Source organism: Streptopelia decaocto (genome assembly GCF_964273445.1).
Source record: "Streptopelia decaocto genome assembly, chromosome: 4".
Lineage (NCBI taxonomy): Eukaryota > Metazoa > Chordata > Aves > Columbiformes > Columbidae > Streptopelia > Streptopelia decaocto.
Window position 1 is genome coordinate 43,705,559 of NC_138658.1, and position 17,379 is coordinate 43,722,937.

General features: G+C 40.0%; 1 protein-coding gene and 1 pseudogene across 2 annotated transcripts; both read right to left on the minus strand.

Moving 5' to 3' along the window:
• Window positions 1-317: 317 nt before the first annotated feature.
• Window positions 318-1,051, minus strand: LOC309439503 (claudin-22-like; annotated as a pseudogene). Its single transcript has one exon. The product of its transcript is annotated as a claudin-22-like (transcript).
• Window positions 1,052-2,250: 1,199 nt separating this feature from the next.
• On the minus strand, window positions 2,251-2,904 carry LOC309438779 (claudin-22-like; the record flags this gene model as incomplete). Its single annotated transcript, XM_082050613.1, has 1 exon — window positions 2,251-2,904. One exon carries the CDS (start codon window positions 2,902-2,904, stop codon window positions 2,251-2,253), a length of 654 nt encoding a protein of 217 aa, XP_081906739.1.
• Between the last annotated feature and the right edge of the window lie 14,475 nt (window positions 2,905-17,379).

Sequence of the window (17,379 nt, forward strand, 5' to 3'; positions counted from 1 at the left end):
AGGGAACTTCATTCAAGGTAGTGCTATATTAGGTTTTTGTAATGCATATTGAACTGGCACTACAAACTGTTTCAGGACTTAAATACTATTTTTGTAAAAAAAAAACATTGTATCAAGCAGCCTCAGTAGGAGTTCTGCCATTCAAAATCTGGTCAAGTCTCCATATATGCCTAGAGATAAAAAAAGTTATTAAAAAAAAAAAAAACACCAAACCTGCAATTGATCAGATTTTGTGCAATACAGTGGTGACTTTAATCACCTTCAATTTTAATTACAATGATTGATGAACTGTGGAAAGTAGTGACTAAAGGAATTACTTAGCAAGAAACAGTCCCTCCCCTCCAATCTTGTAAACAGTAACCTGTCTGTTCAGCAGACCTCTCTGATTGTAATGCAGGAGTAAGAAATCTGAAAACCTGAGATCTACCCTTTTTAAAGTCTTTCATTTCCAGATGTTGCTGGGTGTCTTGCAGATCTGGCATTGCATACTTGCTCTGGTAACTGATGGCCAGACGATAAGTGGGTTGTGGAGAGGAGTAGAGAGATCTCTAGAATTATAAAGAAAGCCACCAAACCAGCCACTGAGCAGTGCATCCCCTGGGATGTCTTCATCCCAAAATTCTTGCATTATATGAGGGACAACCCAAGAAACAGGGACTAAGGGCAGAACTCCAGCCATCCACAGGAGTAGTCCTCCAGGTACTAACAGCTGTTTCTGTACTGTCTGCTCTGTATCCTCCACCTTTTAGGCAGTTTCAACCACGACCAGAGATCACATGGCTCAGAAGTCCTAGTCCATGTGATGTAATATTAAAATCCTGGAAATCTTGAATTCTAGAGGCAAAGCTAGGAAAGAATCAAAACCTTCACACCGTGTCCCTTCTACACATTGGAGTATACAGATTTGCCAGGGTCCAAAGCTCCAGTACACTTAAGTCTAAACTGAGATTTTTCCAGTCTGGTAAAAAGTTACAGGTAGCAGTTAAAATCCATCCTAGTACAGCCAAAGAAATCCAACTAACTGTAGCCTGTGTCTGTGGACCAAGTTCATTTTTAACAGTAACAGAAGCTCTAAACCACTCACTTTTTTCAGACACCAGTCTGTGCAATTCTTTGTCATACCAAACATAAACAAAAGTTAAACAATGCTCTATAAAGCATGAAATACTCCTCCCCCTCCTGCTTTGTGTTGCCTGGTTCCACCTGTAGTGTTTGGGGATAGGGAGGTAGCGAAATAAACCAATAACTGAAGGGTGTGACCACAGCTGGGCTGACTTTTCATTGGTTTTGATTATATTAAGAAAAACATATATTTTACTTTCCATCAATCTGCTAAAGTATTACAACAGTTCTGCCGGTTTGGCATCTCACAGTTTGTTTTCAAATTAAGTTCTAACACCACATTGATAGATTTCTGCTTAGAGCAAATGAAGCTGTCTGCTTTGCGGCTGCTTAAATAGAATTTGTTTAAAGTCAAAGGTTCCATGTTCAGCACAACATGTTGCTGTAAATGAATGGAGCTTAGGGAGCCTTTGATTGGAGGCATAATGCTTCCATACCTGTATCAGAAAAAGAGCGTGTATTTTTTAAAGTAGCGTTTCCCAGACTATTTTTGTTGCATAAAGTATGCAGGTGCCAGAAACGCTTAGAATAACTTGTATGAGCAGCTTAATGTGCCAGACTGGGAAAACACAACTCGGTTGCTATGAAGCACCCACCCCGTACATCTGCAAAGCTTGCTAGAATTTCAGAAACCTACAGTTTTCTCAGCACAATTTCCAAGTATACAGGAAAACAACTGGATGCAATGCATGTATTTAGTCTGTTTAGGATGTGAAAACTCTCAAGTTTTTATGTCCCTAGATTAGGCAAGTGGAGAACTGCAACCGGGAGTCAAGCTTTGAGGCTCATTTAATTGGTGGATATAAAAAGGAAGCATATTCTGGTTAAAAGCCAAGCTGTAAAGGAACATGCATATTCATTTTCAGGATTTTACAGTGCAGTTGAGAAAGCAAAAGCAACTTTTCTGTGCAGTCTATGAAAACTTCAGCATTCTGCTGTGAAACACAGTTTTAAACAGGTGAGAAAACACACCACCTTCCAGGACCAGTTATGGAGAAAACACCTAAGTTTAGGAAATCAGCTAGATAACAAAGAGTCCTTTGAATCACCACTGGAACAAGCTTCTGGCTTGCATGAGGGTTTGAAAAAGATAGGGCAGTCTTTCCGTACCGCTTAAAACTTTCCATTTTAAGGCCTAGTTTCAGTTTCCGAGTGTTGACACTGGTCTTGCTGTTCTGCTACTGTGTAACGGACCGAAGATCGATGAACTTCAGTCGAACAGATTGTGCAATTAAGTAGAGATCCTCCTAATATGAGACAAAATCCAGCAAGCCAGCCAACAAATAACGCTTCCCCAAAATCCCACCTGGGAACAATATCTGGTATATTCTCATCCCAAAATTCCTGGACTGTGGAGTGGGCAACCCAAGAAACTGGGACAATAGCTGTAATCCCCGATATCCAGAAGAGCATTCCTCCAAACAGCAACAGCCGCTTCTTTTGTTCCTGTTGTCTTTCACCAATTTTCAAACAGTCCAACCCAAATCCTGAGACCAAGAGGCCCAAAAGCCCTGATCCATTGGAAAAAAACATCAAAATCCTAGAAATCCTGAGCTCTGGAGGCAAAGCTAGGAAAGAATCAAAGTCCTTGCACTGCATCCCCCCTTCTTCCTGGACAACACAAGCTTGCCAGAGTCCCATGGTCCAGATCTCCAGTTCATTCAGTTCCAAGTTAAGATTTTTCCACTGGGGTAAATAGGTGGTGAGACAGGATAGGACCCATCCCACCAGAGAGAAGAGCATGCCACTTAATTGCATCATTGGTCGATGCACCAAGGCCATTATAAGGGCAAAGTCTTAAAAGCTTGCGGAGGAAGGTCTCCCCGGCAGTTCTGGAACAGCTGCTACCTTGAGGGATGGTGGAAGCTATGATGATTTTACTTCTCTGCTGCCCCAAATATAAGCCTTTGCTATTAACCCTTTGTAGGCTCTGAAACACTTTTTTGTTCTTCACGAATATAAAGTTTCACACAAAGGACGAAGGACTTCACTAAACCATGAGTTAGGCTTTCCGATAAGGATTTGATCTGTTACCTTCCAATTTGCTTGGTAAAATTATATCCCAGTGCCTGATGATTACAAGCCTGAGGATGAACAAAGAGGGCTCTATGACCCCTCACCCTAAAACACAACAGAAATCTTTGTGCTTCAATACAGATTAATTAGATTTTAAGTGGTGATAAAAAGTCAGCTCTGTGTGCAACAGGAGTTCATTGTAATAGCTAAATTTGAGATTTCAGGGATGTAAATCAAGGCCTTGTAAAGAAAGGTGGACTGTTCGCCTATAATCTTTATTCTTAGACTTCCTCAACATACATAACAGCTTATCTTCCACTGCCCTGTTTTACGTCCCCAGCACTGTAAAAGACGCTTTGTAAAAGATCCTTATGTTTCACATTTTCTACATTCATGTCTTTTAAAATAGGCTTTGTTTTGACTGACTATTAAGGGGAAAAGGAGACGGATATGGTGAAAGTCCCATAGAAAATGAAATCCTAGACATCCCCCCACCATAATGAACCCAGGCATGTCAGCAACCAGCGTAAACTTTACTTGCCCCAGGACTTCACCATGGTAGCAGCTTACACCAGCTCAGTGTCCCCTTTCCTAGCGCACATGTCCCAGATGGCACAGAGTGTATACACTTAGTGTTTAGCAACATTTGGCACTCAGTGCTCCCAGGGCCAGGAATGCCTCGTACCTTTCTGATCAAAGCAAGATACCATTATGCCATTACCCCATTAGGAAACCCTGCTTTTTTTCTGCTCTCCTATCAGCTACACTTGTGCTTGTCCACTGAGTCAGGAAGGAGAACATTTGTCTGCTGTTCCCCTATGCAGACGTAAGAACACAGCCTGTACAGGAGGGAACACATACACACCTGTACAACACAGAGGTGCTTCTCAGTCTTTCTTTACTTCATTTCCTAAATGCAATAATGTACTCGTCTGCATATTTTAGTTCTCAGTTGCTCAAAATGGGTTATCACATGATGGAAAAACACAACACTGATTTTGAAGGTTTGCAAAATCCTAAACATTATTATTAAGAAATTTCACTGTGAGAGATCTCTTCTTCATTTCTATATTGAGTCTTAATTTCTAACCCTTATGTTTTTTGTGTCAAAAGCTACAAAGAGCCAACACAAAGAAAGATTATCATCTCCTTCCTTTTGCTTGTGTACCAACCCAGTCCAATGACTTATACCTGGTCAAAAAATTACCATGCACAAGAGTAGCAATCACTAAGGATATCACTGACAACACTGGTAACAAACTGATGCAAGCGAGGCTCTAATTTTGGCCATCCACTAGCAAAAGAAGAAGAAAATACCAACCCTGTATTCATTCAAACTCCAGATTGTATTTTCAGATTTGGCAATGTAATTTCTCTTCCCTGTCTGTGTTCAGAGCAAGAATACTAGTTCTGGAAACCATCACAACATTCAATGAGAAACTCCATAACGCCGTTTGAACAATTTTTGAGATAAACAACTATGCTTCGGGAGTGCTTCTGCTCATTCAGGGGCTACATGCTTATTTGACTTTTAAATCACAGCTTCTCTTGTCCGTGAACTTTTAACATTTTCTTCCCTGCTCTTAATTCCAACATTCAAAACAGTGTGAGAGCACAGGATCAGGCATGTGAAGGCCAGTCATTTTACTAATGTTGACCACAGCTGGAGCAGTGTGACAGCCTTTAAATTTCAGCAATCAGAAGCAATCAGACTGCTGCATCAGTAAGATCTGCCAATTAAATTCTGCCACTTACTGTTAAGCATGCACTAACTTAGAGCAAGCACAGTTTCCTTATACTATCCTGTACAAGATTATAAAAGAATCTGGGTGGATGGGGCGGGGGGAGAGGTAGGAAATAATTCTCTTATTCTATTCTGTTCTATGACTTGTCACCTGGATCATAACAAGGGCTGAAATTACTTAACTCGGAACTTACTGATATTATGAAAATTCCAGCAGACCCATAAACAACAACAATGAAAGAACTTGTAGCTGAACTGAGATACGTAAATTCTTGGCTCAGTAACGGCCTTAGTCCTTTCTCCCTTATCACTCTTTCACATTTTTTTCTCCCCACTATTATTTTGTTTATTATCCCACATCTAAAAATGTCTCATTCCCAGAATAATTTTATTTTGGTAGACTCGTGTCTGCACAGAAGGTAACACATCAGAGTTACTGCAAATCCTAAGGGCTAGAATTGGGCAATATACAGCAACCACATGTACACTGCAGAGGTCCATGTCCCAGCTGTGCTCAACCCAAGCTGAAGGGCCTTCTCCACCCCTGAGCCCAAATCTCCCATCAGTTTCTGTTTCACTGTTCAGGGTAATTTAAAACATAAAACCAGAGTGTACTTTTACAACGTAATGACAAAAAACATCTGCTGCTACCGTACCACCTGCACCAACAGCAGCTGCACCGGCCTGATATCTCCAGGGGTTGCAGTGAAGGTGGCCACTGCCCTCCAGGCTGGTGGTGCAGAGAAGCTGCCTGCCAGGGACCTCCCCAGCCATTGCCACAGGGCCACACACCGGTGAGCTGCTCCAGGACAATCTCACCCCTTCTCCTTCCCCTGCTCACCCTGCCAGCCTCTGCACAAGGACTGTGCTTGTCTAACACAAGCTTGTCAAGAAGACAAGGAAGGGCAGGTACACCTGTCACTGAGCACTGCACTTTCAGGTAGGGGGATGAGGATGAATTTAGAGGTGGTTTTGACTAGTTTTAGAGCTGCTGCCTTTTTTTTTTTTTTTTTCTTTACAGACTTTAAATAAAGTCTGATGTGAGCAACACCCACAGCAGCTTAAGCAGCTAAAATAATCCAAACATGAGGAACTGAGATGCAGAGAAGAGAGACTTCTGGTCACTTCCCCAGGGCCTGCAGTGCCTGCCTCATGCAGGAGCCAGCAGAGACTCTCTGGAGCATCAGCCCCACCAAAGCCAGGCACTTGCCAAAGACACACAGATTGGTACATCTTACACATGCTGTTGCCATTCGACCATTTCAGCAGCCAGTTCTGTGAGACATTAAGCTTTTGTAGCTCTCATTACACATGATCCCCAGGAAGAATAAAGCATAGGTCACAAGCAGGTTCCTACAGTTCCAGTAATAGTGTTTAAGGCATCAGAGATCACATCATTCCTTCAAACTAACTCCAAGCATCATTTTGCAAACTGATTTTTGACTAGGCTAAAGCAGAATGGGGATGGTCAGCATGCATATAATTTTATCCAGGTACGTGCCTTAAATTTTTACTCCCCATAAGACCATTTCAGGCTGAACACAAGGATTCTGAATCCTATTGCAAGTAATATGTATTTTCTTTAAAAACTTCAGGACTATACTAACTCTTACGGGAACCCCCTGGCCAGAGACAGATACAATAATACTTTATCCCCTACAAAGATTATTAGGGAAATGTTGTCTTTGCACAGCTCTGCAGCCCACACAATTATCCAGATGTTTTATACTCAGCATAAGTGGAAAGAAGTATCAGGTGCAGCACTTTGGGGGCTGATTAGGCAATTTAATCCCACAAAAGCAGTTGGTGTATTACAAGAGACTGATTCTTTACCACATTTCAGTTCCTTCGTAAGGCATAAGCGTCTTCAAGTTGTGGGCTTGTTTATTCTCCTCCAGCAGTCCAAAAGTGTGGTCATTGCTCATTTAAATAGCTAGTATTTTCATTAATCATTCACAGGTGTTTCTTATCTTTAGATTCCCATCTTATAGACACGTATGCAAAATACGGAAGTAAGAGCCAGTGAATAGATTTTCTATAACGGAATCTCAATTACAGCCAGTAAAACATAGCTGCTGTCAGAAGTTGTCAAGGTAGTGTCTTCATCATCTTACTACAAGTGAGTTAATTCATTCAGCTTGGCAGTCTTTTGCTTTCCACCTTATTGCTTGACCTGGAAGTTGTGGGAGTTAGCATTTTCTTACCCAGCTAAGAACCCATCTCTTTGTGAGGCTGGAGCGTATTTGGGTTTGCATATCCAATGTGCTCTTCAGTGAAACTCATCGAAACATCAAGCAAAGAACACAACCCATACTACTACCCATACAGACTTACTCTAGTCTGCATTTAAGTCACCTTTGACAAAAGTAATTATTTGTATTGGTAGATCCTAAAGTTTCATGGTGCTTCTGAGAGCATCAGGGTAGAGAGAGGCTGACTTCTCCCTGAATAATTATCTGTGTGTCTCCAGTCACTGAGAGTCATAAACTTTGCAACAGAGCGATAGCAGGTACCTTCTGGCCTGCTAAGAAGTGGACTGATCTGAATTTTATTTATTGCTAAAATTCTGGTTCTTCTTCCATTTTATTTCCTCTTTGTTTGCCTCATTGAAATTATAGTACCAAGTTAGACATAGGCTCATACAGAGCTCAAGGGTAGAGGCCATTGCAAAAGCAGGGTCTAGAGGTTGTATGGAGAGGGGGACGCTGGTGATGGAGACAATGACAATTTCCATTTTGGAAGGGTAAAAGAAAGTAACTTTTAAACACCCACACAGAGTTAGATCTTGGTGTCATTACACTTTCATAAAACATCTAGCTCAGTATTTAGAGGTGATGATTTATGAGACTACATTATTTGTTTCTGTAGTACATCTGGAGATAGTGCCCCTCAGGACGCTGCCAGAGCGAAGAAGTCACAAAACAAACAAGCAAATGTTTTGCGTAGAAGTTACAGCAGAAGGAGACAGCCCAGCAGAGACAAAGCAAATCATCACGAAGGCCACATCACCTCTTTTGATCCACCCTCCCTGATGCAGGCAGAGAACATACCCCAGCAGTGCAGCCACTGCTGACAATTTGACACCGCTGCAGCACCAGGGCCAGCAAGGCAAAGTGGGGGCAAGGGCATCCATGGAAGGTGAGGACTAAGTGAGCTCATGCCACCTCAGCACCTTCAGAAGAGCCAGGAAGGGCCTGCAGAACCTTCTCACAGGGGAAAATGGCACAGCCATTGCTGGGCCTCTGAATAGGACCTTCCTCCTCAAATAGGCACATTCCCAGGTTTTCAGTCTTGCAAGGACTGCCCATCCCTGCATACCTTCCCTCTTCAAGTACTAGATGGCATTTATTAAGCATCTTTAACAAGAACCTATTTTATATGCAAAAGAAATGCACTTCTGGGAATGAAAGACCTTGCTAACAGTTCTGTAAGATTAATCAAAAGCTTGAAATAAGATGTCATGTGGGATTAATGGCAATTGGACAAGATCTGGAAGGGAAAGGCACTGAAAGAGTTAAGCACAGCAAGGTGAAACTGCCTATTTCCGCTTTAGGGACTTATTCAAAAGATTGAAATGAGAGAGGGTAGATTTTGAATCATTATACTGGAAGAATAAAGAATGCTTTAAGGCTCAGTACTTCAAACTTCGCAGAAACTTTTCCATCACCATCCCAATCCAGACTTCAAAGTGAGGGCTGACTGGGTTAGAAAATTAGCCTTATTCTTCAGGGAACTATTTTTGACATACTGTCAATACAGGAGATTACTGTAAGTATGAAAACTCATGTCACTTGAACAGTGATTGGAATGTGATTTCCTTGAATGATGAAAGTCTAAGAAATTAATTTCTGAGCTGTGAAATATGTAGGTTTCTTTATCATTATCCATCTCTTATTATGAGATTCTGGTTTAATAGAGTGTTACACATATATATTTCTATAATGTTTTTCATTTAACAGCTGCAAACAATTATTATAACAAGCTTTCTCATTCCTTAAGATGTGTTTCTTATTATCACTAAACTTATGAGAAGTTATTTGTACTACCCAATTGAACCTACATGGGGAATTGTTATTGCATGACTACAGGGATTACAAAAATAACATGGACTTGTTAACCATAAATTAGAAGAGTGTACATACCCTTTAACATCAAGCTAGCCAGACTGTGAAATGAGCCATGAGAATTTCTGACAAGTTAAGGAAGTGAGGGGAACCTGTGGTGTTTTGCTCATCTGCCATAATTGAGATTTGGGGTGAAGGGAGAAAAGAAGCTGAACAAATTATGTTAGTTATTTGAAATATGATTGTTCTTCAGATTCTACTGTGTTAAACTGTTTTAGTGTTTTACCTTTTAAGGTGCAAGGAGCTAGGAGACAGAGAAAGGGAAGGTTGTTCCTAAGCAAGCAATTGTTCTAACATTACAGATCTTTTTGACTGAAAAAAAAAAAGGCATCTTAAAAGCTTTCTTCCCTCACAGGATTTAACCAGGATTTAACTATGCCCTCAAAACTGAAATCTAAGCAAGTTTACAGTTTAAAGAGTTCATGACACCCTGTCATTAACAAATTAAACCATTAAGATTTGTCAGTATTAGTTAAAACTTAAGTATACGCCTTGCTGTCATCTTCTGTCATATTCATCCCTATCCCTTTTCTCTACTCCCTCTTGCCTTCCCTACTTTACATGAAAAAAAAGCTAAAAGGCCTTTATCCAGGTTCCTTCAGGGAGGGAAGTGAGGAGGGAGTCAAGCAGAGATGTCTATGGCTCCTCCTAAGGGAGGGCAGGAGGGCGCAGGGAGGGAAGGAGGAACAGCAGTTTCCTCCCTTCACTTTCCCCTGGCCCTGCCGCCAATTGCGGCCACCCAGCAGCATCCTCAGATGTCAAATACTGCCTGCAGAGGGGAAAAGGATCACATGCAGAATCCACTAAGACATCTAATGCATACTGTATTGCAAAACACAGTATCACTGAGCCAAGTGAGACTGCAGGAGTTCTGATTAATTCTGCATCAGGAGATTGAGATAATGCCTGACCATGTTCAATATCATCCCAGAGAGAGGGAACTGCTGAAGACTTCTAATATCACACCTCTGCAATAGTTATGTGATAGTTATTTTTGGTTTAACTAATTGGTGATGACTGCATATTGGAAAGGAGCTAAGTATCTTCTGCAAATCTAAACACACTTGCATAGAGATGAGGGCTACCTCTGTACCATGGATTTGAACATTAAAACACAGTGCTTTATCCTAAATGAAAGACTGTGGAGAAGCTTAGGTTCTAACTGCAAGAAAATAATTGTGAGGATGATTACAACTGGTATTTCCCAATATAAAGATAACCTGTGTTCACTTGAGCAGACATCTGCTTTGTTTGGTGATGTCTCTTGTGGTGACCCTACCTTACCACTGTCAGGAGTCAATACAGTGTGCACACTATCATTCCGTAACAGAATTAATGTGGGAAAATAAACCTCTTCTTTCACACCATGACCATCATGATTGTCATAGTTCTGTTTGTGTTCACCATGCACTTTAGCACAAAAAAAAAAAAATCATTAAAATCTTTCCTGAAGTTGGAAATATTGTGAACAGCACCATCTTGTTGGTATATTGGTATGTTGGTATCTGCATTTCACCATTTGGGGAAAATAAGAACTCTAGCCCAAAAAATTAAATGGAAAAAAAAAAGAATTCTCTCCACAGTAGTCCAATTGAAATTCAGTATCTTCTGCTGTAAGATATGATTTAAAAATGGGTATTTTTTTGTTTAAATAGGAAGGATACACTCCCAAGCAGATGTAAAAACAAGTTTCCTATAATATTCTGCCAGATGCACAGATGGCATGAGATTAGGAAAAGGGCTCCCGGCACCAAGTGCATGAAGATTTTCATAAAGTATAGGTTCTGTGATTGGGAATAATGCATCTGTATTCATGTGAAAACCCTTTATGCTACATCATATTATCATGCTTTGTCTTTACTTAATCATCACTTCTCTGCAGGAGAGTGACCACAGAATTTGCTGCTATTGCAGCATAAAGAAAAATGGGGTATTATATCCCTCAAGGAGGGCAAGTGAACTTCTCTGAGCTGTATGTCCAGTTACACAAACCACAGCCCACAGGAACACCACTGACAGCAGGGTGCAGAAATATTTTTCATGTGGGGAGTTCCCCCACAAAGGTGGAATAAGATTACATGTAGTTTCCATATAAATTGAAAGAACCATTAAAAGTAATTTTGTCCATCTTTTTCTTACAAGACAAAATAAAGCAAACCTACATTAACAGACAGTTACTTAGCTTTTCTTTAAAAATTTCTGCTGACAGAAAAAATACAGCATTCCTAAGCTACCTATTCTAATGAAGCACTGGAATACAAATCATATTTTTAAGGCCATGTCTTTTTTCTCCCCTTTTGTCCTCCTTTCTTAAGCAATAGCATCTAGAGGTTAATGTCACAGAGATGGGCATTATCTGCTCTCTTACAAATAACATTCCTCTTGTTGCAATCCCAAAAAGGAAGTAGCTTGTTGTTGTTGTTTACACCATTGTTAAATCAGATTCAGTTTATGATTCACTATGATTTTGAATTCTGGTATGATGTTCCCGTTCCATGCAGCACACACATATGCGTTCTGTCTTCTGATGATGTTGAGAGGACAAGGACCTGTCCTAACTCCTAGCACATGTAGGGGAGAAGATGGGGGCTGACAAGCATTCCCCTCCCTCTACTCCCTGCTAGATGTGATGGAGAACATGCAGGTATCCCTCCATGTAGTCCTGGCAGAAAAACCTTTGTCTCTCACCTCTGCAAGTTGGTTGCTTTCAGAAATGTTTGATTGCTGAGCTCCCTGCTGAACTCTTACTACATCTCCACAAATGCAAGAGAGAGGCAGCCTTTTTCAGGTTTCTGAATCAGAATCAAACGACATCCAAATTGTGAAAGGCTGGAAGTGGGGTGGCTTGAGGAAAGAAAAGGGAAAGGATACATCTTGGGAGCATCTTGTTAAACATTTGGAATTCAGTTCCTAAATACTGTGCCCATATAAGGCACAGTATGTATCAGAAGGTGAGTCAGGATGCAGCTCTGGCACTTTCTCCCTCTTAATTACAGAACAGTCACATCTCTTTGGATTATTTTCTAGGGCACAGAAAACTCTAGTGTGCTCAAATCATCTCACAGCCACCACACAGAACATTTACCTTGTCGTCACACTGTGTTCCACCAAAGACAGCAGATAAACTGGCTTCTCAGAGTCGTACAGGAAAACACAGCTCTAGCTCCACTTGATCTGGGGTAGCCCAAGCTGCAAAGCCAGCAATCCTCATGGGGCTGAGGAGACCAGCTTCCATGGAACCAGCAGGAGGAAGGAAGAGCTTTTATCAGCATAGAGCAATAATGCTGCACCACAGTCCTGAAATCCCAATGCAACAGGATCTTCTGACCCACTGTAGACTATGGAGCTATGTTATTTGTGCAAGACCAGAAGTGGGCAAGGGAAAGGTCTGGGAGATCCTGTGGCAAAACAATAATAAAAATCCTGGCTCCTTTGTTTTTTGTGTGATTTAGCTTTCTGTATCAGGGAAGAGCAGAAGTGAAAATACACTGTTGGAGCCTAGTAAGTGACCTAAACAACCAATAACAGATAAAAAGATCTTGGAGTGTGATGGAAGGAAGATACCCAAGTTTCAGTAGAAGGATCTACAGTGTCAAGTACCGCAGCACAGTCTGGGACTGCCACAATCCCCAGTGCCAGTTGGAATAGAAATTAAGGGCAGACATGAATGACTCTTGTAAATGAAACAGGAGCTACAGATGCATAATTTGAGAGTTTCCAACAGCTCAGGGAAGAAGCAGTAGCTGATAGAAAGCTGAGAGCTGCCTACTAACATTTCAGCAATAAAGGCAAGAAAGATTTACAGTCAGCTGGGCAAACTGGGACAAGAAGCTTTCTTTGAGTGTCCCTCACAAAAATGCTGCAAAGTAAAGCACATAAAGATCTTTGAAATGCTACATATATTAAGTATTAGAAAAGTCATAAAGAAAACTCAAGACTCTGCACTGCCAAGAGCATCTGATACAGATAAAAACCTAATTTATAAAGACACACCTAGGGCCTTGAGGCAAAAAATAGAAAAATTTAGATCATAAAGCAAAGAAACCCCATTGTTAGAATTTGACGAGAAGCAGTCAAGAAGGTGGGTTGTTGCAGGAGTGAAAAGGCAGTTTGTATCTAAATACATCTTGAACTGTCTTTGACTACCTTGTTTTAATTTGCTTTTAAATGTGGGGGCTCAGTTATTTTTGAGAGCTCAAAGAGTTTTAACTGCAAACATACTGACAGCCCCAAACAATAAGTGTTCTGTTGCCCAGACACACACAGATCATGCTAAATCCATTAGGAGCACAGACCGCAGCCATACACCCAAGCACTGCTTAGCCAGCATCCTATTTCTATCAGGAACTAGTGGTGGGTGCTAGAGAAGAGAGCAAGAAGATAGTGCTAATTCCCCAACATCTTCTCCAGCTTCCACCTAAATGCAGGTCAGGGGCTTCCTAACTCTAGAGGTGGTGTCTCTGCATCCACTAGACCTACACTGTTCTTTCATCATTTTGTCCAAGCACTTACTGAAATCATATTCAGCTACAAAAAAACTTCTCAGGCCAAGCCTACAACAAACTCTTGCCAATGAAACGGTGGAAGCTTGTGGTGATAGCCAGTTCTTTCCCTCCCTTTTAAAATCAGCACCTAAATATGTTTTTCTGCTTGAACAGCTTATTCCCTTTTGAGGGAATACAATATATTAGACAACAAGACATAATAGAAGGTTTTTCTAGTTCAGATATCCAAGCAAGCCTATTCTAGCCTTTAGAAAAACAGCCAGGTGACAGAAATATATATTTAATAGCGCCCACAGAAATTAAACATTTAAATATAAACAGGTATGTTTGTTTTGGTATTACATCTATTTAAAAAAAAAAAAAAATCCAAGCTGTTCCAAATTTTGTTTTCTGTGAATCAAAGCTTACGCTTTACTTTCAGAAATTGAATGCTGTTCCCAGTAGTCTCATCTCATCCATCCTTAAAGCATAATACTTACACTACAAACTATTTCTTGCGGTTCTGGAATAACTGAACAGTGCTTTATGCCTTCTCTTTGTTTTGTTATGTGCAAACTAAACACTAATCCCCTCCAGGCAAAAACCAGACTTATTGGTTCTATGGAAGTGACAAGAACCTCAAGGGTAGCATAAAGTTATTGTCCACCAGTAATCACAACAATAAAATCACATTTAATGCATTGAAATAAGCAGAAAAATCCCAAAAAAGCATTAACAAGTAGAGCTTCCATGAGTGGCCATGAGAAGACCTGAGCTCAAGCTTTGATCTCCACACAAACTGGCTTGCTGACAAATAATCACCGTTCCCAGTTCCATAATACAATCTGGATTCAGCGGCTCTCTAGCCCGAGCAAAGCAGTATGTAACATGCAGAACAAGGAAAATGACCAAGGGCTGGAAGTCAGGCTCTGGTCTTTTTCTCAAACCTGATAATGAACTTACTTTTAAGAAGCAATTTACATTTTGTGTAAGTACTCTGTTTTTCTTCACCTATAAAATGGGATTCAGAGCAGAAAAAAATCATTGCACATCTAAGGTGGCCAGAAAGAACAGAACAGTTACTGTGTAATGTATTTGTACAAGAAGCAATCTAATTTTGCATACTTATAAGGCAAATCAACTTTCAAAAGAAAAAAGGCTATATTGGGTGAACATTTTAGTGCATAGCACATTTAGGAATAAGTCTAGCAGTGTCAGTATTCTGATGAAGAAAGTGGTCCTAAGGGTTGATACATCTTATGAGTATAGGAGAATTGATGGAAGAAGAGAATTCTTTGATGTTTTATTTAAAAGTTTTGCTCAATAATTCAATAAAGAGATCCATTATAAATCAGGAAAGTGTAAGAACGTGCCACGAGTACAATCCAGTAATGAATAAAAACCAAACCAACACAAGGATAGCAAGTATCCGTAATTTAGGAAGCATATAATTCACTATTTAACCCGACCGAATTAAGTTACCTGGGGTATAAACCAGCACGGAGTCTTGGATCTAAATAGTGACCCTACTGTAACTCCCTCATCCTGTGAGAGTGAATAGATGAAAATTACACAGCAGCTCCAATGTTTTTATTAACAGACATGCAATGCTCTAGCTTTTTGATCACCTATTAATGCCAGATTATTTCAGGCTTCCAGGTGAGGCAAACATAAAAAGTAAGATGTATGTGTTTTGTTGCTGTATCATTCCCACTCATCCCTGAACTAGTACTGTCAGGTCAGTTAGATACCCCGATGCCTATTAATTAATAAAACTCTGTTGCACACAAATCCCAAGAACAGGATTAAACAGTATTCATCCCAAAAAGAGGATTAACCTTTATTTCATGGAAAGATGTGTTGCCTTAGTGCTCCCAAGTGTCAAAAAGAACATGTGGCACAACACAATTGGCTTTCTAGAATTTCTGGTGGGCACACCTTCATGGACACCTCATTTCCCCTTCAAGCTGCCTGTATTTAGTCTCACATACAGATGATTAAAAATACAAATTTCTTACATTCCCACATATGTTGCCATTCTGCATTTTCTAGCAGGAAGCATAAAATTATTTCACATAACCTCACAAGGAATCTGCTAGCAGCAAGGAAGCCAAACCAAATTAGGAAATGCACTTCCACAAGTCTTCCATCAAAACACAGCAAATATGGAAATTTCCAACAACTCAGCAGGTTGCTACATTGCCATTTGCCCATAAATTCCTATAATACATAGCTCTGGGATCCCATTAGCATCCTAGAGAGTGAATAACAAGTGAGCTATAAATCTCAAGCCCTATAATCACAGTCACGGCTACCTATCCCAAATCTTTGAATCCAAAAATATTTTTTTTTTAAATTGCATTAGTTGTTTTTACTTTATTTTGTGCCAAAATAAGCAATTCTGAACTGAATGACACCTTTTGTCAACTTCAGCTGTAACGCTGTCATCTACCACCACTTTCTCTAAACAAGACATCCAGGTAGAAAATAAATACCTAAAAATCTGGTGTTCAGGATCTGTTATTACAGCAGCAACATCACAATTAGATATAGGAGGCTAAGCACTTTGTGCTTCCTTCTCAGGAAGTAATATTTCTACCTCTTGCTATTCACGCCTGTCCTCCCAACCCCTCTCATACCTATTCTATTCCAGATAGTCCTGATTGTCCCTTCAGAATACATCATACTTTGTCCCAGATGCTTCTCTGTAAGTCCTGATTAAAATAATAATCACAGCTATCTTTCTTCCTGACCCAAGTACCACTGATGCTCTCAAGGTCAATATCAACACAAGCCAGAATTTAGCAGGACATGACAGTGGTAACATTTGCAAGGAAAAAGATCTTGCTTTAATCTGTCTCCTGCTGCTTTATATTCTTAATCTGAAGGCAAATGCCACTAGGTTTATATGCCTTCAGGTAAAGAATAGCTGCCTTCGTTTGTTCATCCTAACAGGATTGTGAAAAGAAAATCAATTTTAAAAAATCCATGTCTCTAAAAGATTACTTAGTGGTAAGTTCTGAGAATCATATAAACCTTTCTTATGCTATGATGTCAGGCACAACTGGAAAGCCAGAAGAAATGGAAAATATAAGCCTGAAGAACTAAATGCAAGTGAAGCAGAACTAAACCATCTCCCCTTAAGCATCTTTTCTATTTCTCTTTCTCAGTTTTGGAAAGCTGTAGTAGAACTCTCTTCCTTTACAGACATCCCATAAGTATTCAAATGTAAAACTTCTCAGATTGTGTAACAAGTCTTCAACCTGAGGCATAGGCTTATATAGCTGGCAATGAAAATTAGAAGTTTCTATTCTTGCCATTAATTAAATTCTTAAAAGTCAGATCTGGCAGTCATCACAACTATGCTAGGAGCTAAACACTAAAAGGGTGTGTGTTGTAAAGGGTTGTGGTGGCATTTTTATGCTTATTTCATCTGTAGGATAGGGGGTTTATGTTTATGCTGCTATTGTCTCTGGATATTCACTTTCAAAAAGGCTAGAATCATTTACTGTACCATAAACTAGCTCAGACATGCCAGATTTACCTCTTTTTAAGTAAAGCTCCTTCTTTTAATCAAATGACGTAACAAGTTATTCATATGCACATTGTTTTCTGTTGCTATGTATACTAATATCCTTTAATGAGAATACAATTTTTAAACAAGCAAAATGTAAGTGTATTTCTGCAAAACCACGATCAAATAGTAGTAAAGTGATGGGCAACAGTTCCAGGCAGTTTTCCCTCAAATAACTTTCCTCTTCACTTACATGAGAAACATTTAGGGATTATTTCCAGAGGCAGTTTATGTGTATTCATAAACCAAACCAATTTGTTACATACCTCAGAGAAAGTTACAACAAAACATTGATTAATGTTATATTTACCTCTC